The 23,450-nt window shown below is 54.8% G+C and overlaps 2 protein-coding genes across 7 annotated transcripts in view; one reads left to right on the forward strand and one right to left on the reverse strand.

The window, feature by feature from the left end:
* On the forward strand, positions 1 to 8,806 carry PLEKHJ1 (pleckstrin homology domain containing J1). Its single transcript, XM_064637537.1, has 6 exons — positions 1 to 541; positions 2,886 to 2,953; positions 3,924 to 3,990; positions 5,482 to 5,572; positions 5,744 to 5,807; positions 6,267 to 8,806. The coding sequence occupies exons 1-6, from the start codon at positions 448 to 450 to the stop codon at positions 6,348 to 6,350; spliced, it is 468 nt and encodes a 155-aa protein (XP_064493607.1). The 5' UTR covers positions 1 to 447; the 3' UTR covers positions 6,351 to 8,806.
* Positions 8,807 to 9,878: 1,072 nt separating this feature from the next.
* The window catches only part of DOT1L (DOT1 like histone lysine methyltransferase), a 78,530-nt gene continuing 64,958 nt past the window's right edge, over positions 9,879 to 23,450 (reverse strand). For 3 of the 6 annotated variants that reach the window (XM_064637520.1, XM_064637519.1, XM_064637522.1), the window contains exons 27-29: positions 21,918 to 22,886; positions 20,208 to 20,797; positions 9,879 to 16,956 (exon numbers count right to left, since the gene is read on the reverse strand). In XM_064637520.1, the coding sequence (XP_064493590.1) occupies positions 20,244 to 20,797; positions 21,918 to 22,886 (1,523 nt within the window). In that variant the 3' untranslated portion in view covers positions 9,879 to 16,956; positions 20,208 to 20,243. The remainder of the gene's footprint in view (positions 16,957 to 20,207; positions 20,798 to 21,917; positions 22,887 to 23,450) is intronic. The other 3 variants (XM_064637521.1, XM_064637524.1, XM_064637523.1) reach the window with 3 other exon arrangements.

Below are 23,450 nucleotides of genomic sequence, written 5' to 3' on the forward strand. Positions count from 1 at the left end.
GCTTCCCGGGCACCGCCCGGGCCCTTCCGGGAACTCCGGGAACAGCGGGAACGCTGGGATCGGCGGGACCGGAGAGAACAGCGGGATCGGCAGGAGCGGCGGGAACACTGGGAACACTGGGATCGGCGGGATCGGAGAGAACAGCGGGATCGGCAGGAGCGGCGGGAACACTGGGAACACTGGGATCGGCGGGATCGGAGAGAACAGCGGGATCGGCAGGAGCGGCGGGAACACTGGGAACACTGGGATCGGCGGGATCGGAGAGAACAGCGGGAGCGGCGGGAGCGGCGGGAGCACTGGGATCAGCGGGATCGGAAGGAACAGCGGGATCGGCGGGATCGGAAGGAACAGCGGGATCGGCGGGATCGGAAGGAACAGCGGGATCGGAAGGAACAGCGGGATCGGAAGGAACAGCGGGATCGGCGGGCCGGGGCCGAGGGTCCGGCCATGCGCTACAACGAGCGCGAGCTGCTGTCCCTGTCCCGGCAGCCCGCCGAGAAGGCGGCCGAGATCCGCATGAGCGTGCCCAGGAAGGGCAGCGGTGAGCGCCCGGCTGCGGAATCGGGGAGAGCGCCCGGAGAGCTGGGTGGTGTGGGGGGTACCGGGGAATCCGGGCTGGGAAACTGGGGGCAGGAGCAGGGCAGGAACTGGGGACGGGGAGCGGGGATAGGAGTGGCTGTGTTGGGTGGGCAGGACTGGGGGGATTGGGAATGGACTGGGAAACTGGGATTAGGGTCAGGGCGGGACTGAGAGTACTGGGAGTGAGGAGGGGGAGTTCGGATTGGCTGTGTTGGGTGGGCAGGACTGGGAGGATTGGAGAATTGTGACTGGGAAAGTGGGGATATGACCAGGTCAGGACTGGGAGAGCTGGGAGGGGGGACAGGATGGACTGTGTTGGGTGGGCAGGATTGGGGGTACTGGGGAATCAGGACAGGGAAACTAGGAGTAGGAGCAGGGCAGGACTGGGAGAACTGGGCAGGAACTGGGGTTAGGACTGGCTGGGTTGGGTGGGCAGCACTGGGGGGACTGGGAACAGACTGGGAGGACTGGGAAGCACTGGGTGGGGAGAGGGGTTGGACTGTGCTGGGTGGGCAGCACTGGGGGTACTGGAGAATCACGAGTGGGAAACTGGGGGTAGGACCAGGGCAGGACTGGGAGAACTGGCAGGATTGGGATGGGCAGGTGAAAGAGGAGCAGGACTGGGGGTCCCCAGCTGGAGAATCCGGGCTGGAGTTGCTGAGGGATGGGGCTGGAGAGGAACTGGGAGAACTGGACGCTTTGGGGGTGCTGGAGAATCTGGGAAACTGGGAGTAGGAGCAGGGCAGGACTGGGAGAACTGGGCAGGAACTGGGGTTAGGACTATGTTGGGTGGGCAGGATTGGAGGCACTGGAGGATTAGGGCTGGGAAAGTGGAGGCTGGACATGGGAAGGATTGGGAGCACTGGGTGGAGAGGTACTGGGAGAACTGGGTGTCCTGGAGAGGCAGGATTGAGGGTACTGGGGAATCAGGACTGGGAAACTGCCAGTAGGACCAGGGTAGGACTGGGAGAACTGGCAGGATTGGAGCGGGGGGGCAGGTGGAGGTGGGGCAGGAGTGGGGGTACCTGGGGATCCCCCACTGGAGAATCAGAACCTCCCCAGATCCCTTCAAGACCCCCCAGACCACCTCAGTTGTGGGGTTGTGGGGGACAGGGCTGGACTGGAGGAGAGGGACAGGGAGAACTGGGTGGCCTGGGGGTGCAGGACTGGAGGTACTGGATAATCAGGACAGCACTTGGAGTACTGGGTGAGGAGGGACTGGGAGAACTGTGTGCCCTGGGCAGGAGGACTGGGGGTACTGGAGAATCCAGGCTGGGAAAGTGGGTGAAGGTCTGGGAGAACTGGGCAGGAACTGGGGGGTTAGGACTGGCTGTGTTGGGTGGGCAGCACTGGGGCTTACTGGGAGGGCTGTAGAGCACAGGTGGTGGGATCCAGTGTGGGACTGGAGGGAGGTTCTGGGGCTGGGCTGGGGCAATGGGATGTACTGGGGACAGCGAGGCCTGGAGAGGCTCTTCCCTGGAATCTCCCAGCAAATTCCCTCTCAGACCAGCACTGGAGTGGGAAGACCCTCCTTTGTCCTGGGCCTTCCTTCCCCCAGGATCTGCTGGAGTTTGTCCCTCAGAGGTGACATCTGTGCTGGGGCTCCTGGGATTTGGGGCTCTCCCAGGGATTTGGGGCTCTCCCAGGGATTTGGGGCTCTCCCAGGGATTTGGAGCTCTCCCAGGCCGTGTCAGTGGGCTCTGCCTGCCCTGGAGCCGCTGGAGAAGCTGTTCATGACTTTGTCACCCTGAGGCTGTTCATGACTTTGTCACCCTGAGGCTGTTCATGACTTTGTCACCCTGAGGCTCCTGTTTGCAGGAGCAGCCTCAGGGTGGGTGCAGGGTGTGCCAATGGTTGATGGGATCTGTGCCATGCTGGGCACTGGCAGGGCTGGAAGGGGCTTCCCTCTGCCCCCTCTCTGTCCCAGCTGCCTCAGCACTTCCTTTTTCTTTATTTTTATTTTTATTTTTTTTTTTTATTTTTAATTTTTATTTTATTTTAATTTTATTTTTATTTCTAGTCTTATTTCTATTTTTTATTTTATATTTTCTATTTTTATTTTCTTTTTTATTTTTATTTTATATTATAATTTTCTATTTTTACTTTACTTTTATTTTTTATTTTATTTTTATTTTGGTTTTATTTATATATTTTTTTAATTTTAATTTTTTATTTTGTTTTTATTCTTTATTTGTTTTTATTTTATTTTTATTTCTATTTCTGTTTTATTTTTATTTTGTTTTTTATTTCTATTTTTGTTTTATTTTGTTTTATTTTATTTTAATTTAATTGAACTGTCCTTGCAGTGCTGAAGAAGCGCCTGGTGAAGCTCGTGGTGAACTTTCTCTTCTACTTCAGGACAGACGAGGCCGAGGTATGGAATGTGCTCCTGGGTGGGGTTTGCTTCTGTCCCTCTTCCTTCTTTTTCCTGTGGAGTGGTTGTGTGGGCTGGGAGAACGTGCTGGGACAGAGTGTCCACCTGTCCTTTCATCAGCTCAGCAGGGCTGCAGGAGAGCTGGAGAGGGCCCTGGGACACAGGGAATGGCTTCCACTGACAGGGGCAGGGAGGGATGGGAGATTGGGAAGGAATTCTTCCCTGGGAGGGTGAGGAGGAGCTGGGATGGAGTTCCCAGAGCAGCTGTGGCTGCCCCATCCCTGGGAGTGTCCAAGGCCAGGCTGGATCAAAGGAGCACCCTGGGCTGGTGGGAAGTGTCCCTGCCCATGGCAGGGGTGGGACTGGATGGGCTCTGAGGTCCTTCCAGCCCAAATGTCCCATGGAATGCTCAGTAAAGGAGGTTTCCAGGCCCTTCCCTGCTTCCTGATTTGCATCTCTCACGGTGTGTCCCTTGGACAAGAATTCCCAGGGGGTTGCTCCTGTTCCAGGCCATGTCACCCCCTGTCCCTGCTCAGCACGGTGTCTGTGTGTCCCTCCGGTGTCTGTGTGTCCCTCCGGAGCTGTTCCAGCTCCCCACATCCCCCTCCAGCCCTGCCCCGGCACAGGGGGGCTTGTTGTGTGTCCCAGGAACAGTTCAGTTGTGTCTCAGTTACTGGGCAAGGAAGTTCTTTGCTGCCTTCACACCCCAGAAATGAGCAGTGAAGGCCAGGCTGACTCTGAGCCGGTGGAGGTGATTAACACCTAATTAACACAAGCAAAGTGCTGCAAGGGAGACCAGCACTGGAGGCACAGCAGCAGGATTAAAGGGTTGTGGAACATCCTGCAGTCAGACCAAATCATTGCAGAGTAGCACCAGGGTGTCAAACTTGCCTAAAAGGCTCCAGGGAGAGGCTGTGGGTTCAGTGCTGGGGGCACTGTGGGTTAAACCCTCTCTCCATGTGTTTTCCAGCCCATTGGAGCTCTGCTGCTGGAGCACTGCAGGATCACCAAAGAGGAGGAGAACGTCTTCTCCATCAGTGAGTGCTGCCTGGGCACCATCCCTGGGCCTTTCCCCTGGGGCAGAGGGAAAGGAGGTGTTTTGCTGCTCAGTTCCTGCTGCTCTGGTGGCAGTGGGGTCAGCTCAGCCCTGCCCTCCTCTGTGGGGTCAGTGCCCCTCAAGTGGGGTTTGGTCTCTTCTCCCAGGAAATGAGGAAACAGCCTCAAGTTGTGCCAGGGGAGGTTTAGGTGGAATATTAGGGAAAATTTCTTCCTGGAAAGGGTGTTCAGGCTGCCCAGGGCAGTGGTGGAGCCACCATCCCTGGAAATGTCCAAAACCCGTGTGAATGTGGCACCTGAGGACGTGGTTTTGTGGTGCACACAGTGGTGCTGAGTTGATGGTTGGACTTGATGATCTTAAAGATCTTTTCCAACCTTAGCAATTCCATGGTTCTATCCCTCAGCTGCCAGCTGTTCCTCCCTGTGCCACATGCCCTTCTGAGCACAGGGCCATTCCAGGGATCCTCCTCGGCTGGAGCAGTGGGGGCTTTGCTCGGCTGCATGTGCAGAGCAGCCAGAAATCCCTCCTGGGGGGAGTTTTGTGACAGATCTCTGCTGTGCTGCTGCCTTTTGTCCAACCCCCCGAGTGGGCTCAGATAAAGCCTCCAGGGGCTGCTCCAGCCCCTGCTCCTGCCCCGTCCGTGTCCTTGTGGCGATACCGCGGCTCCAGCTGCATCCGTGTCCCCCGGGAGGGCCTCTCATCCCACACGTGCTGACAACAACAGGATGTTCCTCCAAGGCCGTCCCTGTATCTCTTGGCCTGGCTGCAGGGCACAGCTGTGTCTCCTCCTGGTGCTCCCCCTGCCCCACAGGGCCCCCGAGCAGCCCCAGCACACCAGTCCTGCTGAGTCTGGGGGTTTGGGGTTTGGGGCTGCCTGTGGGGAGGATTCCCGAGGGAGGGAAGGGTTAAACCCCCCAGCAACCATGTGGGGCTGGGGCTGTGCCACGCTTGGTGCAGCCTGACCCCCGAGGGTCTGTGCAGGGCAGAGCTCTGGGCTCAGGGATTGCTGAGATTCCTGGTTCTGTCCTGTACAGGACTGGAGTTGCACAGGGATTTGCACGGCACCACATTCCCAAAAGCCTCCAGCAAAGGCAGCTCAGGGCCCTCTCCCAGTGCAGTTCAACTCCTCAGGGGCTGCTCTGTGCCTGCATCCCAGGCCCTTCCTCAGGGCTGTTTTTCCCTTTGATTTAAATCCCTCCCAAGGAGCCTCAGGGAGTTCCAGTCCCAGATCTGCTTCAATTCAATTGCTCCCATTTGGGAAGTTGCTCTTCCCGAGGTCTTTGGCTGCTGGAAGCTGACAAATGTCCCAGGCAGCTGCTCCAGGGCAGCCAGAGCAGGGAGGGAACAGGAGAGGGTCCAGGGCTGGGGTTCCCAACTCGTTCCCAGCTCATCCTCATTAACAGAGGTGCTAATTGAGCCTGGCAGGGGAGCATGGGCTGCTCCCCTTGAGCTTTTTCCTTGTTCCTGGCAGGTTTCATCGAGGAGCCAGAGAGAAAATACTGCTTCGAGTGTGCCAGTGAGGAGCAGTGCCAGGAGTGGGTCGAGGCCCTCAAACGAGCCAGGTGGGAAGAGCCATCGGAGTGAGGCTGTGCCGGGAGCTCCAGGATCAGCCTGGGGGGAACCCGGGAGCACAGGGCTTGTCTCCTCCCAAACCAGCTTCCCCCAGCCCTAAATAGCATCTGAAACTTGCCCACATCCTCCCGTGCTCAGCAGGGTCTGCTCCTGTCTTGCAGCTACGAGTTCCTGAGGAGGAGCCTGATCTTCTACCGGAATGAGATCCAGAAGATGACAGGGAAGGTGAGTGAGGCCCTCGGGGTCAGGTGGTGACTGATGGGTTTGGACAGGAGCTGGGGACTGTGGGTGTTGCTGCCAGTCCTGCACAGGCTGTTTGATCTGGAAGGAGATCCCAGGTTCCATGGGGAGCCGTGGGCTCCAGGCTGGACCTGAGCACCTTCCTGTGCTCGCTCGGGCCTCGGACACACACACTGCCTTGCTGGGGGGCCAAGGATTGGAGCTGGACAGGCCTGCCTGGACTCCCAGCAGGTCTCTGGGAAGTTCGCCCCCAGCCCTGGCCAGACCTGTGGGTGGAGATGCTGCTCCCACCCTGCCAGGCCCCTCGGAGCATCCCTGCTCCGGTGACTCCCTGTGCCCACAGCCCCTGGTCACCTGCTGTGTCCTGTGTCCTCCCAGGGGCTGCTGGACTTCCTGCACCCCTTTATCTGCTTCTCACTGCTGCCTCCCTGTGCTCTCCTGCAGGACCCCCTGGAGCAGTACGGGATCTCGGAGGAAGCCCGTTTCCAGCTGGGAAAACGCCAGCAGGAATTCCCTCACCTGGGCTGAACTGGCTCCTGAGTCCTGAGCAGGCTCCCCAGGGCCACCCCAACCCCTGGGAAGGACAGCAGAGCCCCACAGTGACCAAGGGACTCTTATTTATTACCTAAATCATTTTTTATTCTTTTTTTTTAAAGGGAATTCCTTGTACATTCCCACTTTCCCAGCTGTGGAGGCTGAACTGCTCCCTTGGGGTGGGAGCAGAACCCTCTGGCCCCTGGGGTGAGCAGAGGCAGGGGCTGACAGAGCTCCCAGCACCCAATGTCCTCCAGGGCCTGGAGCTGCTGGAGCTCCAGCCCTTCTCCTGCTCCTCCCTGTCTCTCTCCTGAAGGAGCTGCAGCTTTCCTGGCTCGGGATCTTCCCTCAATCTCCAGGGAGCCCTTGGGGCTGTAAGAGGATGCTGTGATCACATCTCTGTGCTCCAGGGTTAACCCCCTCCTGTCCTGCCCTCTCCTGCTCCTGCAGAGCCATTCTGGGGGCCGATGGTTGAGCTGGTGAGCAGGGAGGACTGGGAATGCTCCCAGTAACACTGGGAATGCTCAGCCACAGCTCCAGCTGCCAGGCAGGAGCCATCTGCTCCCCTGTGCCAAGGCAGCAGCTCTGGGCAGCCACTGGCACTTGCCTTTGGGGGTTTTCTTCTCCCTTCCCTGGGCAGGTGTTGTGATTCCTGGGGGCTGGAGGGAGCCTTCACTCCAGCCCAGCCGAGGGAACAAAGGGAACAGTCAGGAACAGGGACGGGGAGGGATCCCTGTGGGCTCCTGCCCCTCTGCAGAGCTGTGGGCTGAGCTCTAATCCAGCTTCCCAGGGAGGAAAGGCAGATGGAGAGGTTGGCAAAGGCAGGAGCTGCTCCCTCTGGCTGCAGGTTTGGGCTGCAGGGGGTGAGTTCAGCTGGGCAGGAACCCTCCAGGCCCTGAGCCAGGGCTGCAGCCTCTCCCCCCTTCGGGAGCATCCAAAGGGACAGACCAAACACTGTGCCAGGGCTGCCAGGGAACCAAGGCTGCCTCCCTGGGGCTCTGGGAAGGAGAAGGGTTTAGGAACAACATCCCCACCCCACCAGCCATGGCTGCAGGAAGGAAAACTGCCCAGAGAGGAGGGAGGGAGGGAGGGAGGACACTCCCCACACCCAGGGCTGCAGGACACCCACATTCCTCACTGTCACAGCAGCTCCCCTGGGACCAGCCCGGGAAAAACCCCAGGAAAAGCCCCTGGGAGGGTCTCAGGTGAGACTGTCAGAGGGTTGGTGGCAGAAGGAACAGGGAGGGGGCCTGAGCTTTGGGGGCTGCAGCTCTGGGTGTTGTTCCCCTCCAGGGGGGGTGGAGCAGCCTCTGAGCTGGACTTGAAGGGAAGTTGTGGGTCTTTTCCTCCTTGGCTGGGAATAAATGCCCAAAGAAGAGCTTTAGTGGCCTGGCCTTCCCTCTTTACCTCTCACTGCTGGGTGCCAGGGCAGGGACAGCTGTCACTGAGGCTTTATTTTTAATCTGAAAGCCAAGATTTTTTCCCTTTTTCTTTCCCCAGATCCTCCCTTTCCCTTGAATCAATCTGGGTGCTCCAAAAATCACCAAAATGAGCTGAGGGGCAGCTACCCTGCAGGAGGAGCCAGGGCAGGGAGCAGGAGCCAGGGGGCATTTGCAGACAGATGGCAGCTCCAGGGGAAGCAGGCAAGGAGGGATTAAAAGCAGGAACCCACAGGAGCTTGTGCTGGAGGGAATTGGTGTCCTCAGATGGCTTTGAAGTGCATTTTAATCCTCACCAGCTCTGCTTTCCCTCAGTGCAGGGGCACCCCTGGCCTGGAGGGGGGGGCATGGCAGCTTTTACTGTGAAAAGAGACTGGTCTGGTCACTGGGGAGAGGATGGATGGGAGGATTCCTGCTTGGCAGTGGGATAACTGGAGCTGGGATGAGCATGGGCTCCCCCCCAGCTCCATCCCACAGCCCCTGCCCTCCAGCTCCAGGGGCAGAACAGCCACATCCAGGCTCAGCTCTGCATCAGTGGATCCTTCCATGTGCAGTTTAACCCAAACCTCGGGAATTCTGCCAAGCTTGGGGCCTTTTTAGCACTCAGAGCTGTGTCCTGGTCCTGGAGCAGGACTGGGCAACCCTTCCCCACTGGCACTGTGCAGGAAAGGGGCATTTCAGGTGCTGTTCTGGGCACAAGAGCAAACCCTGACGCTTGCTCAAGAGGCACCAGTGACATTTCTAAACTGAATGTAAAACAAATGCTGTGAAGAGTTCCAGGGCCCAGGAGCTCAGACCCACACTGGGGCAGGGCTGGCACACGGGCTGGGGTTCAGCATTAAGGGGAGATGGTACTTGTAGACACATCAAAATCTGCATCGACTGCTGGTGATTTATAGACAATTGTTCATTTTTCACACTTGGAGTTTTGTATTTCAGTCAGAGCTGGGTCCAGGCTCCCCCAGAGCCATTTCTCTGTTGTATGTTGCCAATAAATCTTGGTTTAATCCATGTGCTGCTCAGAGCTGTCCTAAGGCACAGAGCCTTGGCAGGGAGGGGGGGTTTCAGGGCTCTCACCTGAGCACCAGCAGCTCCAGGGGGTGTCCAGGTGGTCTCCTCCCCCTGGAGCAGGAGCAGGGATGGGGGGAAGATGCCTCTCCAGGAGCCAGCTGGGGGTGGCTCCACGATGGGATTTGGAGAGGATTCTTCATGGAACAGTTTGGGTTAGAAGGGACCTCTGAAGGTCACCTGGTCCAGCTGATGGTTGGTGGTGGAGCCGAGGGGCAGCTCCGGTGACAAACATGTTTGGGATGAGCTGGGTCAGGCCCAGCAGAGCCAAGAGCTGGGAAGGGCTGTGGGAATCCAGGGCTGGTCCTTGGTTTAAGAATCATGCAGTGAATTAACTCCCCTGGCTGATGGTGGGTTTATCCCACTGCTGACACTGCTGGCTAAACGGGAATGTCACTGGGAGGGGTTGGGAATCATGGGATCATTTAGGTTGGAAAGACCTCAGCGAGTCCAACTGTCCCAGCACTGCCACCACTGACCCCAAGGGCCACACCCACACATTGTTTGAACACTCCCAGGGATGGTGACTCCACCACTGCCCTGGGCCAGTGCTTTACAACATTTTCCGTGGAGAAATATTCCCTAATATCCAATCTAAACCTCTCCTGGCACAACTTGGGGCTGTTCCCTCTCCTCCTGTCCCTTGTTCCCTGGCAGCAGAGCCCGACCCCCCCCAGCTCCCCCCTCCTGTCAGGGGGTTGCAGAGCCAGAAGGTCCCCCCTGAGCCTCCTTTTCTCCAGGCTGAGCCCCCCCAGCTCCCTCAGCTGCTCCTGCTGTTCCAGCCCCTTCCCAGCTCCGTTCCCTTCCCTGCACACGCTCCAGCCCCTCCATGTCCCTCTTGTCCTGAGGGGCCCAGAACTGCCTCCAGGCCCCCCCAGGCCCTCAGAGCTGAAGCTGGTCCCTGATCCAGGTCAGGGGGTCTCTGTCCCTCCTATGCCACCAGGTCCCCAGATCCCATTTCCTGGCCCCAATTCCAGGCCCCTCTGACCCAGTGAAACTCCACAAGATCTCGGTGTATTAAAATACAGACACTTTAATATAAAGACAAAACTTCAAAGCATTGTTTCAATTACAAATCAAGGGAGAGACACAAGAAATTAAGTGGAGGGAGGGGAGCAAAAACTAACTCTTACATTGTGGAGAATTAGAAAGGCAGGGTGGAAATATATATATTATACATACATATATACACAGCAGAATTCACACTATTTCTATGGAGGAATGAAAGGAATGACAGGACAACTTACCAGTATAAAATAAAATAAAATTAAAAAAAATCCAAAAAAAAGAAGATAAATTAGGGGAAGTTTGAATTTTAAATAATTCAGTTTAATAGGCTAAATTATATAAACTAATTCCTATTCACTAGGAAACATCCCATATCACTGTCCTAAGAAAATGGGTTTTTCAAAAAATCCATTGGGAAATGGACTTTTATTAGTAGTTAAAAGTTTACTAATCAATTCCTGAGCAACAGCAACCTCATCCTCTACTGCTTTCCCCATCCAAGTCCCACTCAGCGAGGGCAGGTTCTCACTCCTAAAAAGTTTAAGTAGAACAGAGACCTAAAGAGTTGGGTTTTAATTGGAAAAAATCGATCACTTCAAAGATTAATAGGTTAAAAAAGCCAAGCAGGATGGACCAACCCATTCCACCTGTTCCTCAATAACTCCAGAGATGAGACCTTTTAAAAAATTATTTGACTGCACCAGAAAAGCAACCAGATGTACCTTGAGAAAACCAAAGGACCACAAACCTGAGAACTTCAGGGTCAGCATCTCCCAGCTTGGAATTTCAGGGTGTGATTTTGTTTTTACACCATAAAAAACTTAGGGAGTCTCTTCAGGAAGAAGGTCCCAAACAGCAAAAGTACTGCAGAAGTATCTCCCATTTTTTTTTTGTCTCGGGTTTAAACCCTGAAGTTCTCAAAAACAGCATCTTTTAATGCAATATTCAGTCTAAATAGATATTTATATATTTATAACGCATAAGGATAAATAAAATATGGCACAACAACATTTTGAAACTGGTTCTCCAGCTTTTAGTGAAAACCTGATCCACAAACTACAGAAATGGAGCAAAAAAAAGGAAGGAAAAAAACCTCTTTAAAACCAGTAAAACTTCAAATCCTCGTTCACCGACTGCACATCTGTGCTCCCAAAACTCCAACTCCTGGGAGTTTTTCCTCAGTGCTGCAAAGATAGTTCACAAAAACACTGTCTGGTTTCTGCTCCCCAGAATGATTTTCCAACATTGAGGGTTCACAGCCTTGTCCAACGTCCTCCCCTGCTCCAGAGGCACCAGAGCCTGGAGCTCCCAGTCCTGACTCCTCTCTGTGCTTTTGGCTCAGGCAAAACAACAACAAAAGCAGAATTTTCCAGCACAGCCACTCACGGGAGTTGGGAGAACTCCAAGGTGGAGTTATCCAAGAAAAACCAACGTGGAGAATCCCCCGGGGAAAGGGCGAGTTTCAGCACCAGAATAAACGGGTTCTGCAGGACGTGACCAACCAAAGCCACCTTGGCATCAGCACCAGGACAAAGCACCCAATCCCAAGGGATTCCATGAGCAGCACCCACTGGCTCCGTGGGGACAGTGACCCCTGTTCCCAGCTCAGCACCAGCTCCAGACCCGGCCAAGGAGGGAAGGAAGGGCCAGGACAGGAATCACCATCAGCAGCTGGAGAACAAACTCCCAGCACTGGGAATCTCCTCCAGCAATGGGCAGGAGCAGGGCAGGGAAGCAGGAGCAGGGCAGGGAAGCAGGAGCATCCCAAGGGCACAGGTCCCACAGATCCCATGGGGGGGCTCTGGGGGAACTTGGGGAGCTGGAAGCACTTGCTGGCCCTGAGTGTGTGTCCCACCTGAGCCAGAGCCAGGAGTTCCCTCTGCACCCCAGGGACTCTCCCTGTCACCCAATCCCTCAGCTTTTCCTCTGCCTGGACTCGTTCCAAGTGGAAAAACAGCAGGAAAGGGGAGCAGATGCTGCTTTCTAAACACACAGTCCCAGCAGGAACCAAACCACACAGGCCCTGGAGGCCACCTGTCCATGGCTCATTATTCCACAGTAAAGGAAAATTCCACCTTCCCCTGGCAGGGGCAGCCCAGCAGTGCAGGAAGATCCAGGCTCTTCCAAGAGAAGGCTGGGATGAGATGGAACAGGATGAGCACAGGGAGTGAATCCACTGTGGTGTGGAGCACCCTTGGGGTGGCTCTGCAGGAGCAGGGGAGGCAGGTCTGGCTCCACCTCCTCCCATCCCCTTCCAAGCCAAGGAGACCATCCCAGATCTGTCTGCACAGGGAATCACGGGACAGGCTGGGTTGGGAATGACCTCTAAAGGTCACCCAGTCCAAGCCTCAAAGAAGGAGGTTAAAGAACTGTCCCCAACACACCTCTCAGAAGGAAACCCTCCCAGGGTGAGGGCAGGGACACCCCCCAGCCAGCCCTGCCCAGGCCCAGCAGCTCTGGAGTGCAGATGTTTCCAGATGTGATGGAAGAGCTGATCAAGCTGGAGACCTCTGTACTGCCAGGGTACAACTGCACAAGTTACTTCCTCAAGTCCTGACTGAAGAAAGAAGAGACTCAGCACCTGAACCGAGCGGGACCCAGAGCTGGGAGAGCTCCAGGCTGGGCATCAAGTCCTGGGGATTTGGAATCTCCAGATTCAAAAAGTGATGAGCAGATCTGCTCATGAGCAAGTGATGGAACCCTCCTGCCTGGGGGCTTCAGCCACTGTGGATCACAGAGGGAGACCCTACGAGCTCTCCATCCCACAGGGATTCCTGGCACAGGGGGATCCAGCTCCCCATCCCAGGCGGAGCCCGGGGCCAAACCCAGCCCAGAGCAGGGGCAGCACAAACCAGGCACTGACAGATGAAGGGCTGTCACCACCAGGAAGGAAGGAAATGAGATGGAAGCACAAGAAAGTCCTTCTGATCTGTCTGCTCAGGGAGACACAAGTTCCTGCTGACAGAAGGAGCAGCTGGAGCTGCTGCCCAGCCCAGAATGTCCCGCACAGGGAGGATTTGCGGCTCCCCTGCTCCTCTCTCCTACTGCATCCATCACACTGAGAGGTGAAGATGTTCCCAGCACTGCTTGTCCAGACTGATCCACACTTTTCCTAAAGGCAACAGCCTCCTTTGCAGCACGAGGTGATGGTGGGACACCTCAATATCCCCGTTATCCCACACACCAGCTCGGATCCAGCAGCACGAACCTCTCCATCCTCCAGCAGTGTTTTCCCACTCTCTCCCTCAGCATTCCAGCTGTGGGTGCCTCCACACCCCTGGATAGTGGAAGGATTGCTGCTGAGTGACTGATCTGCAGCAGATCCCGAGTCCAGGTGCCTTTGGAACCCTCCCAGGATGGAATGGGGGGGGTCCCAGGGGACTGGGACCAGTGAGCCAGAGGTAGCAAATCCCCAAAAAAGGAAGAGCTTGTTCCTCAAGGCTGACATTGAGCAGCAGGGACAGGTTTTCCTCAGCACAGCACTCAGGAAGTTCCATTTTTTTTTTCTGGCAACGATGCATTTCAGCTTCCTGCCGAGCCCCTGGCTGGCAGCAGTGGTGTGGAGGAGAGGGGACGTGTGTGACAGCCCCGGAATGACTGGACCCAGCACAGGCAGGATGTGGTAACACAGAAGGAATTCTTTTCTTTTGGCTTTGATCACTCCAGAGTATCTTCAATTATTGCAAACAGGTTTCAGGCTCGGGCTCAGTGCTCGGACAGTGGGGTCAGGGGGTCGTGGGCCTGGAGCCACATGGATGAGATCCCAGCAGCTCAAAGCTCTTCCTTCAGCCAGGGAAAAGCTCTTCCCAGTTTTCAGAGGAGAAACAAGCTGGCCAGGGCTTGGACTCGATGATCCCTGTGGGTCACTTCCAACTCAGGATTCCAGGATGCTGAGTTGAACTTGCAAAGCCATAAAACATCAGGGAGGGGGAAGACAAAACCAGGAATCTCTTGGCTACAACATCTCCCAGCTCACACAGCACTGAGACATCAAAACCTGCTCTCCTGGCTTCCCACCTCAGCTCTGCTCTGCAGGCACCAGGTCTCCAGGCCCCCTCTGGAAGCACATCCCGGGGATCAGGACCAGGTCCATGGCACAGGGAAGGTGCCGGGTGTGGGGGAAGACCCTGGTGAAGCCAGAGCAGCTCCAGATTCCATCAGGGGCTGCCAGGACAGACCCAGCACTGCCATGGCAGCAGGGGGGTGCAGAGGTAGGTGAAGGCTGAGGCTCAGCCAGGCTGGATCCCCTTCCAGCACATCCCAAGACACGTCAATCAGGTCTGCTTTCCTTGGGCCTTCCTGGATGATTCTGGAGACTCACCAACTTCAGGGCACTGGGGGGTTGGCAGTGGCCCAGTAACACCCTGTGCTGAGCTCCAGGGGGTTGTGCTGCCCATTCCACTGCTGATCCACAGCCCCCTGGCACAGGGGACACCGGGGGACAGGGGGATGCCCTTCCCACAGCACCCACTGGAGAGCAGAGGGCAAACTCAGGGTTGTGGAATCATGGAATCACTGAGGTTGGAAAAGAGCTTTGAGATCACAGAGTCCAGCTGTGAAGAGCCACTGCCAAGGCCACCACTGCTCCATGTCCATCCTGCTCCCAGACAGCAGCTCCTGGAATGCTGTGAACATCAGGGCAGGGAGGGCCATTCCCACAGCAAGGATCTGTCCATGCTCAGCACCCAAGGAGTGCCAGGGCAATACAGGGTTACAGCAGTGCTGGAAAGCACGGGGGGTTCTGCAGGGACTCTGGACTGGTTCCTTCTCCAGCAGCATCTCCACACGTGTCCCGGGAACGCCCCGAGCTCTCCCTGCACAGCACACATGGGGGGCAGAGTTCTCCTGCTGATCTCTGTGCTTTGGGGTGAAGGGGGCACAGCAGGTCCAAGGAGCACCATATCCTGGTCCCTCTGCAGGCAGGGAGCTGATGGAATCAGGGTGATGAAAACCTTCTCCTTGTCTTTCCTCTTCTCTCACCGGAGGAACAAACAATGGGGGAGGTGTCGCTAATTAAGGCCGCTGTCCCTCCACTAATCACTCAGTTAAAGCCTCCAGAGGCCCCAGCACTCTGCCCTGGGCTGGGAAAAAAGCTGGAGCTGCCCAACTCCCAGCTGCAAAACATCTGGGTTACATTGTCCTCCTGGATTCCAGGACACTGTGTTTGGCTTCCACTAGAAGCTACTGGATGTTCCTCACTCTCCCCTCGGAGCTCTGCTGCCCTTCCCAGGCTTTCACCGCCCTGTCAGTCCCTCAGCAGGAGCTCCACTGCCCAGTCCTGCCCCACCCATGGCACAGAAAACGTTCCCAAATGTCCCCAGTTCCCAGGGCTGTCAATCCCTTCCCAGGGAATAAGGCAGCAAAGTCAGATCCCCAGTTTGCTCACAAAGGCTGCCCGTGGAACACACGCTCAGGAATCAACAAAATAACTGCACTTGGTCCCAAATCTCTCCTAAGATTGCTCTTGGAACACAGCATTCCCAACCCTGCTCCTGGATCCAGGCAGCAGGAGAGCCCAGGAGGGCAGAGGGACCTCCCCTCCTCCCAAGGCAGGAGTTATCCAGCTGTTGGTGACCCCGGGATGCTCCATGGGGTGCTCACAGCCAAAGCCTGACTGCTGGAGGTGGGAGACTCCCCAGGAGGGATTTAAGGACACAGAGCAGCCACTGCTGCCCCTCAGAGCACCAGGGCCAGCAGGGAGGTGTTTACCAAAGCCTCAATGTGTTTTTTCCAGCCATTCCCATCACAGTCCCCCTTCCACTGCAGTTGCCTTTAGTGGTGCTTGGCCCAGGTAAACTCAGCCCAGCCTGATTCCTACTGGAATCCTCCTCTTCCCCTCACTTTGTGCACTCAAATAAATAAGTTTTCACAAGTTCACTGTGCATTGTACAACCTAAAAGTGAAATAAAATATAGGAAATCCTTAAGTTTCCATCACATCTCCATAAAATCAGCCTTTTGGAGGCTCTTTCTGTACACGAGTCACGACACAACCCCCTGCCCCCATGGGACAGTGGCAGCACAGCCAGACAGAGCAGGGTGTTTTTGTGAACTACCAGTTAAGACCTACTGAAAGCAGAGGAACACAAAAGCAAAATGCACTTGGTCAACAAATGTACAGGGCTAAGCCAGCTCAGAGTCAAGTATCAAAACTCTACCAACAAAACACTTGGAACAAAACCAGCAAGCCGGGGAAATCTGCCACCTGCAGCAGGACAGAAGCACAACGTTCAGAATTCCCAGGGCTGGGAAAAGGGCTGGACCAACACCAGTGATCACACACCCTGTTCACAGGCCCAAAGGGAGCGACCAGACTTAGCTACCAAAATTCACAGTGACCTGAGTGCCACCAGCACATGGCCCAGGGGAGGAGTTTGAAAGGGGCAGCACTTGGAATTCTCATGTTCCAACTGTGCCCTGGAGCTCTTTGCCATGAACACAACTCAAACCCACCCAGCTGGCAGCGCCTGGCTCAGTCCAAATCACCCCCAGGGAGGAGAAGTCCTTCCTCTGTCACTCTGCTGCCAACCAGGTGGATTTTGGGATATGAACAGTCAGGGGAATAAATAAGCTGTAGGCCTTCCCAAAAACTGGGTTTGGCATTGGTCAACCCTCCAAATCAGCACCAAGGGTTCAAACTAGAGGCACAGTTCTGACGGACAAAATAGCACCGAGGAGGCTCTTTACATCTCTGCTGGTGTGCCAGTCCTTTAGTATTCAGAGAATTTAATAATAACTTGTGTTTATGAGTCTAGGTGGAATAAAATAAGTCAAAATTGTTTTCACTTTAAAAAAAGATAAATACTTTATCTAAACTATCAACAATACAAACTGGAGCTTTAAGCGTTTCTTTTGCCTTTTTCTTTTTTTTTTTCCTTTTTTTTTTCTTTTTTTTTTTTAACTCAGATTCACAGTAAATGTTTGCTCTGTTGTTTAGGTCTTTTTATGGTTTTTATTTTGTCCAGTAGTAAGAGAGTAGAAACCCCTGCACAGGCCAGGTGAGCACCTTTCAGTGGAAGCCGAGTGAAGTTGGTCCACGTTGTCCTTGCATAGGTCACATTGGGTTGAGGTAGAAATCCTAGTTACCTGCACAACAGGAGGAGAGGAAGAGACTCATCTAAATAAAAGACCAAAATCTGCTGTGTGTTAGATGTGTCAAACATTTCTACACTGCTCCAAGGCCTCCTCAGCCAGCAAAGATGGAGCAGCTCTTGGCCCAATCCCAGTTAGATGACAAGGATGGATGTCCCAAGAGACACAGGGCCCCTCCAAGTGGCAGTTTTTTGAGCTGCCAGTGGGACTGTGTTGAACTCTGTCCCACAGGGTTGACCTGTGGTGGGGGAGAGGATCCCCCCCAGCACTTCACTGGTTGTGCCACACCTTCATCTGCTCTGAATTTTTTAATACCACGAGGGGGAAATTATGAATCCCAGGCTGGTTTGAGTTGAGAGGGACCTTAAAGATCACCCAGTTTCAACCCTCTGCCTTGGACACCTTCCACTATCCCACTATCCAGCCTGGCCTTGGACACTTCCAGGGATGGAGCAGCCACAGCTTCTCTGACCAACCTGTGCCAGGGCCTCCCCACCCTCACAGCCAACAATTCCTTCCCAATCTCCCATCTCACCCTGCCCTCTGGCACTGGGAAGCCATTCCCCTTGTCCTGTCCTTCCATCCCTTGTCCCCAGTCCCTCTCCAGCTCTCCTGGAGCCCCTTTAGGCCCTGCAAGGGGCTCTCAGCTCTCCCTGGAGCCTTCTCTCCTCCAGGTGAACCCCCCCAGCTCTCCCAGCCTGGCTCCAGGGCAGAGAGGCAAAGAAGGTTATTTTAGCCCCCAGTTCCAGATGCCAGCCTTGGTTCAGCAAGGTCTGACCATGGATATTCCCTCCAAAACCAATGAACTGCTCCGACACGTGACCTGTGCTCGAGTCACAGGGAGCAGGATCACAGCCAGTCTGCCATCAGTTCTGCTCCCCTGCTCCACAGCCCAGCTTTGTCACCCACCTACTCTTCTCCATAAGCCATTTTTGTGCCTTGTCTATTATCCTGAATTTTTAGTGACTGGGACAATCTCGGCCTAGTCCAGCATGGCCTCATGTCCAGGGGTTCCCACTGCACAGAACCCCAAACCTGACCCTCCTCACCAGCCCCCCCTCACTTTTCCCCATCTTGTCTCTGTTCAGGGTCTTCCCCTCCCCACACAGGCCCCGCAGTCCTCAAAGCCCTTCCTCGGCCTCCCTCTCCTGGGGGAAGGACAGGGAATACTTACGTGCCTCACAAAACCCCAGGGAGGCTTTGTGGTGCCTGTGGAGCAATTTGGTGAGGAAAACACTTATACACAATGCACAAAGAATCTCTCAGGTATATTGTAATCTTTATAAGCAGCAAAGAGTGTTTTCAACCACGTTTGTAGCTTTGGGATCAGTGGACACAACAACAGCACAGACCTACACGGAAAGCACGGAGCCAACCCCGGGGCCGGACAGGCTGGTGGCCCTTGGCAAGCACGAGTTGTTTGACAGCAGGATGCCCCAGACATTGTCAGGAACCACAGCCCCCAGCCCTGTGGTGGTACAGTTTATTCTGGAGTTGCTCTAGAGACAAATACCTGCTTCAGGAGAAACGGACACGGCCATGGAACCCTCCTCTCCTACGGCCCCCGTGTGGAGCACCCTGAGCATTCCCTGAGTTCTCATCCCAGAGGTTGGGACACAGATGGAGCATCTGCTGAGCCTGTTCCTGGCAGCCCTGGCAGTGCCAGGCCATTCCCAGCCCTCCTGTGCTGCCCGTTCTGTGTTTCCAGCAGGGCAGGGGCACTGACTGCACTGCAAGCCCAGGGGATCTGCTCTCCAGAGCCTGACACCTGGACATTGGGAACTTGAGGACTATTTCAAGCAGCTGCTGTTGACTGGCAGTGAAACCAAGACCACACAGACAGGCCCAAAGTGGCACCACGGGACAAGTGTGGGACCAGCTTGTGTGGGAGGGTCAGAAGGGCAACCCCCACTGCCCACAACTCCATAAAACCACATCAAAACCAGACATTTCCTCCTGCCTGCTGATCCTCAGACATAAACACTTCCACAAGGTGATCCCAACAATCCTGACCATGATCCTACAGTGCCAGAGCAGTTCCCCCTGTGAGCTCTCCTTGTCGAGAAATCCTGACTCCCAGAGCACAGAGCAGCCACTCCCCAGCCTCTGCCACCAGGTGACTTGCTTCCCACATTTCACATGGATTTGGCCCAGTTTAGAGGGTTCTTCCCACATTTTAGAGGATTCTTCCCCCATTTAAAATGTTTTTTTCCCCATATTAGATAATTCTTCCTCTGTTTTACACATTTCTTCCCATTTTAGAGGCTTTCCCCCATTTTAGAGAATTCATCATCTGTTTCAGAGATTTCTCTCCTGTTTTAGAGGATTCTTGCCCCACTTCAGAGGATTTTTTTTCCCCCATTTGAGAGGTTTCTTCCCAAATTTTGGAGGATCCTTGCCCCATTTTACAGAATTCTTCCTGGTTTAGAGGTTTTCTCCCCATTTTAGAGGATCCTTCCCATTGTAGAAGTTTCTTCCCATTTTGGACATTTCTTCCCCATTTTAGATGTTTCTTCCCCTGTTTTAGAGGATTCTTCTCCCGTTTTAGAGGATTCTTCCCCATTTTACAGGATTCTTCCCATTTTAGAGATTTTCTCTCCATTTTAGAGAGTTCTTTCCCTGTTCCAGGTTTCTTCCCTTTATAGACGCTTCTTCCCAATTTAGGGGATTCTTCCTCTGTTTTAAAGGTTTTTCTCCCTGTTTCAGAGGATTCTACTCCCATTTTAGAGGTTTTCTCCCCATTTTAGAGGATTCTTCCCAGCTTAGAAGATTCTTCCCGTTTTGGACATTTCTTCCCCATTTTAGATGTTTCTTCCCCTGTTTTAGAGGATTCTTCTCCCGTTTTAGAGGTTTCTTCCCCATTTTAGAGGCTTCTTTCCCATTTTAGAGGTTTTATCCCCATTTTAGAGAATTCTTTCCCTGTTCCAGGTTTCTTCCCTGGAAGAAGCGTCCCTATAGACGCTTATTCCCATTTTAGGGGATTCTTGCCTCATTTTAGGGGGATTCTTGCCTCATTTTATATGTTTCTTCCCCTGTTTTAGACGATTCTTCCCTCATTTTAGAGGATTCTTCCCTCCTATTAGGGGATTCTTCCCTCAATTTAGTGGATTCTTGCCCCACTTCAGAGGATTTCCCCCGTTTTAGAAGTTCTCCCCCATGTGGGAGGTCTCTCCACCCCTCCCTGCCCTGTCTGTGCAGGATGGAGCCCTCTGTGCCCAGCCCTGCGGGTCCGTGCCCGGCCTTACCTTGCAGAGCAGCCCCGCCGGCTCGAGCCGGGCCCTTTAGCGCGGCTTCACCGCCGGGAGGTGCGAGGCCAGCGGGGGCTGCACGCCCAGCGTGACCCACATGGCAGCGCCGGGCTGCGGCACGGCCGGGTGGTGCACGGTGAAGGAGGGGCGGGAGGGTTTGTGCTGGAGGGAGGCGAGTTTGAGAGACAAAGAAGCGTTAGACTGGACAGAAGCAGCACAGGAGGAGGAGGAGGAGGAGGAGGAGGAGGAGGGCAGGAATGTTTCTCCAGCCGGGAGGGATGGCAGGTTCTGCAGGAGCGCGGGCTCGGGGTTAGAAGCGAGCAAAGGAGGAGGGGGAGGCAAGGAAACGTTAGGAGGGGGGTGGAAAACGGGCTGCACGGGCGCCCTGCTGAGGGGCTGAGCGGCTCTAGTCTCGCTAGATGTTACTAAATTAGAGGCAGAGGGTGGGAAGGATGAGGATGAGGTGCTGGCAACAGCCTGCAGAGGGTTTAAGCTTAGCACTGTGCTGCTAGAGACAGCACTGCTGCTGAAACTGGCTCCAAACTGATGAGAGGAGGAGGCAGAAGGCACCGCGTGGTTAAAAATACCTGCAAACAGGAGAGAAAAACTCAGCTTCAACAGACAGGCTTTGGTACAGTCTCAAAGTGACAAGAGAAACAAAACAAAGAAGCAAAACAAAATTAAAAAAAAAAAAAAGCAAAATTATAATAGTCCAGCCCCATACAAAAATATGCAGCGTGAGAAGGCAGCAAGCAATGGGAGATAATGGTGCAGGCCGGGAGGTACAAAAGAGTGCACTTACCTTTCCTACTGCCAACCTCTAAATGCCACGAGGGGAAATGGTCAGCCCCAAGAACTGTCAGTTCTATAGCACAGAGGCAGGGTTGGGATGAGATTACGTGGTCTTTAGAGTCGGTTTATCTGGAGACTCAAAGTGCTGCTCTTCCCTCCCCACCCTCCTGCTCCCCCGCTTACAGGGCAGCAGAGGGGAGCTGGAGCTGCAGCAAATCTACGTGCTGAGAGATGGCAGAGTTAGGATTTCCCGACATGGTGCCTGAGTGATTATGGACAGGTAAGAAAAACTGCCCTGGACACTGAGAAATGGCAGGTCCAGCCTATCTTCTAGTCCTGCCAGCTTGTCCCCAGTGTGGGCCACAGAAGCCAAGCCTGTGCAGAATCCCAGAAGTGCAAGGTGCATATGGCACTGCCCTTCCTGGCCAAGAAATGCTCTTCGTGTCCATTCAAGAGCCAGAACTGCTATGAAACTCCCAACACCATCTCCTCTGATGTTCTGCTCCTCCTGGATCATGCTAAATCCATTCCAGGCCTAATCCCAACCTTTACTCAAGTTCACAAGTTAGAGATCCTTAACTCGGTACCACGACCAGTGAAATCTGTTACCTGCAGTCAGACCTAAGTTGGTTCCAACACAGACACATCTGAACAAGCAAACATCAGCAATCACAAAGTCTGGGTGCATTGTTTCATTGGGGTGATACAACAAGCTCATCTAGCAGACAAAGCTCACGAGATTTCACTGTGGGGAACTGAACTCATCCTAGCAATTCCAAGAGAGAGAGAGGAGACTGCTTATGTGGGACACATCTGCTTCACATCCTGTAGAAATGAAAGGGTTTCACCCCTGGAGAGGCAGTGTCAGACTTTCCTTTAGGCCCTGCCTTATACCAGAGAAAGAGTTCTGCCTACCTCCAACTGTTCCACCTGTAACCCCAGGAGAGAAGTTCCCCATAGTGTGAGAGTTAGTCAGTCTGGTTGCAGCTGATGACACGTGGACCAGACTGGCAGCAGCTGGCATGGAATTAAATAAGGACTGCAATACTGAGGAGTTTGTCACCGAGTTGAGGTTTGCTTGCAAGGCCATGGGGCCAAGGGGGAACTGCGATCCAGTGGTCAGAGTGTTGAGGAAGGGGTGGTGGGTCGGAACAGAAGATGCTGGGTTGCCTGCTGAAGAAACAGCAGTAGAAAGGCTTTTACCATTCAGAAGGCCACCAGACGAAACAGCAGCAGAAATGAAAAGGTTGTGGCCGTTTTTAAACTCCACCTCTCGGTCCCTTCCCTTGCCGACCTTCCCGTTGTGCTGCAGGGAGCTCTTCTCCGAGGAACCCCCCGCGCGGCCGCCCAGCTCGCCGAGCTCTTTGCCCTTGGCCCCAGAGCGACTCAGCTCTTCCCCCTTGGAGCTGCCCAGCCCTTCCAGCTGCCTCTTGTTCAGGAACAGGTTCGTGTCCGACACGGATCCCACGTCCTTGCCCCGCTGGGACGGGAATCCCAGGGAGCAGTTGGGAGCGGCCCCGTCCGGAGCCTTGTGTGGGAGGGAAGCACCGTCCATGAAGTTGTGCAGGCCCAGCTCGGCAGAGAGGCCCCCGTTGTAGGCGAAGCCGTTGGAGGGGTTGGTGCCAGGGCTGAGCCCGTCGGGGGGCACGGCCAGGCCCTTCCTGGCGTGTGCCGCGGCCTTGGCCCCGTCCAGGGCCAGGCTCTCCTCGGAGGGCGGCCGGAAGGCAAACAGGGAGCTCTGGCTCAGGGCCGAGCCCGACTGCAAGGGGCTGTCCGTGGTTTTGGTCAGGTTGATGTCAGAGATCGGGGAGAAGGTGGATTTCCATTTGCTGCTGTTCATGTTCTCGCTGCCCTGGGCTTGTTTCCGCCCGTTCAAGCTGCCGCCTGGGGGGAGAAGATTTGGGGAGGTCAAAAACCAGCAGTCACTGAACTAAAGGCATTCAATTCTCCATTTTCATTGAAAACAGGGTTTAACACACCCACGGAATCCCTGAGGTTGGAAAGACCTTTAAGATCATTGAGTCCAACCACCAGCCCAGCACCACCACTGTGGTCACCACTAACCCCTGTCCCCAAGGGCCACATCCAGATGTTTTTTTAACACTCCCAGGGATGGTGACTCCACCACTGCCCTGGGCAGCCTCTTCCAATGCCTGACCACCCTTTCCATGAAGAAATATTCCCAAATATCCAATTTAAACCTCCCCTGGCACAGCTTGGGGCCATTCCCTCTCCTCCTGTCCCTTGTTCCCTGGCAGCAGAGCCCGACCCCCCCCCAGCTTCCCCCTCCTGTCAGGGGGTTGCAGAGCCAGAAGGTCCCCCCTGAGCCTCCTTTTCTCCAGAATGAGCCCCCCCAGCTCCCTCAGCCTCTCCTGGTGCTCCAGCCCCTTCCCCAGCTCTCTCCCCTTCCCTGGGCAACACCCACATTTTTTATCTTTCAGCACCCAC

This window comes from Pseudopipra pipra, chromosome 27 (genome assembly GCF_036250125.1).
Source record: "Pseudopipra pipra isolate bDixPip1 chromosome 27, bDixPip1.hap1, whole genome shotgun sequence".
NCBI lineage: Eukaryota > Metazoa > Chordata > Aves > Passeriformes > Pipridae > Pseudopipra > Pseudopipra pipra.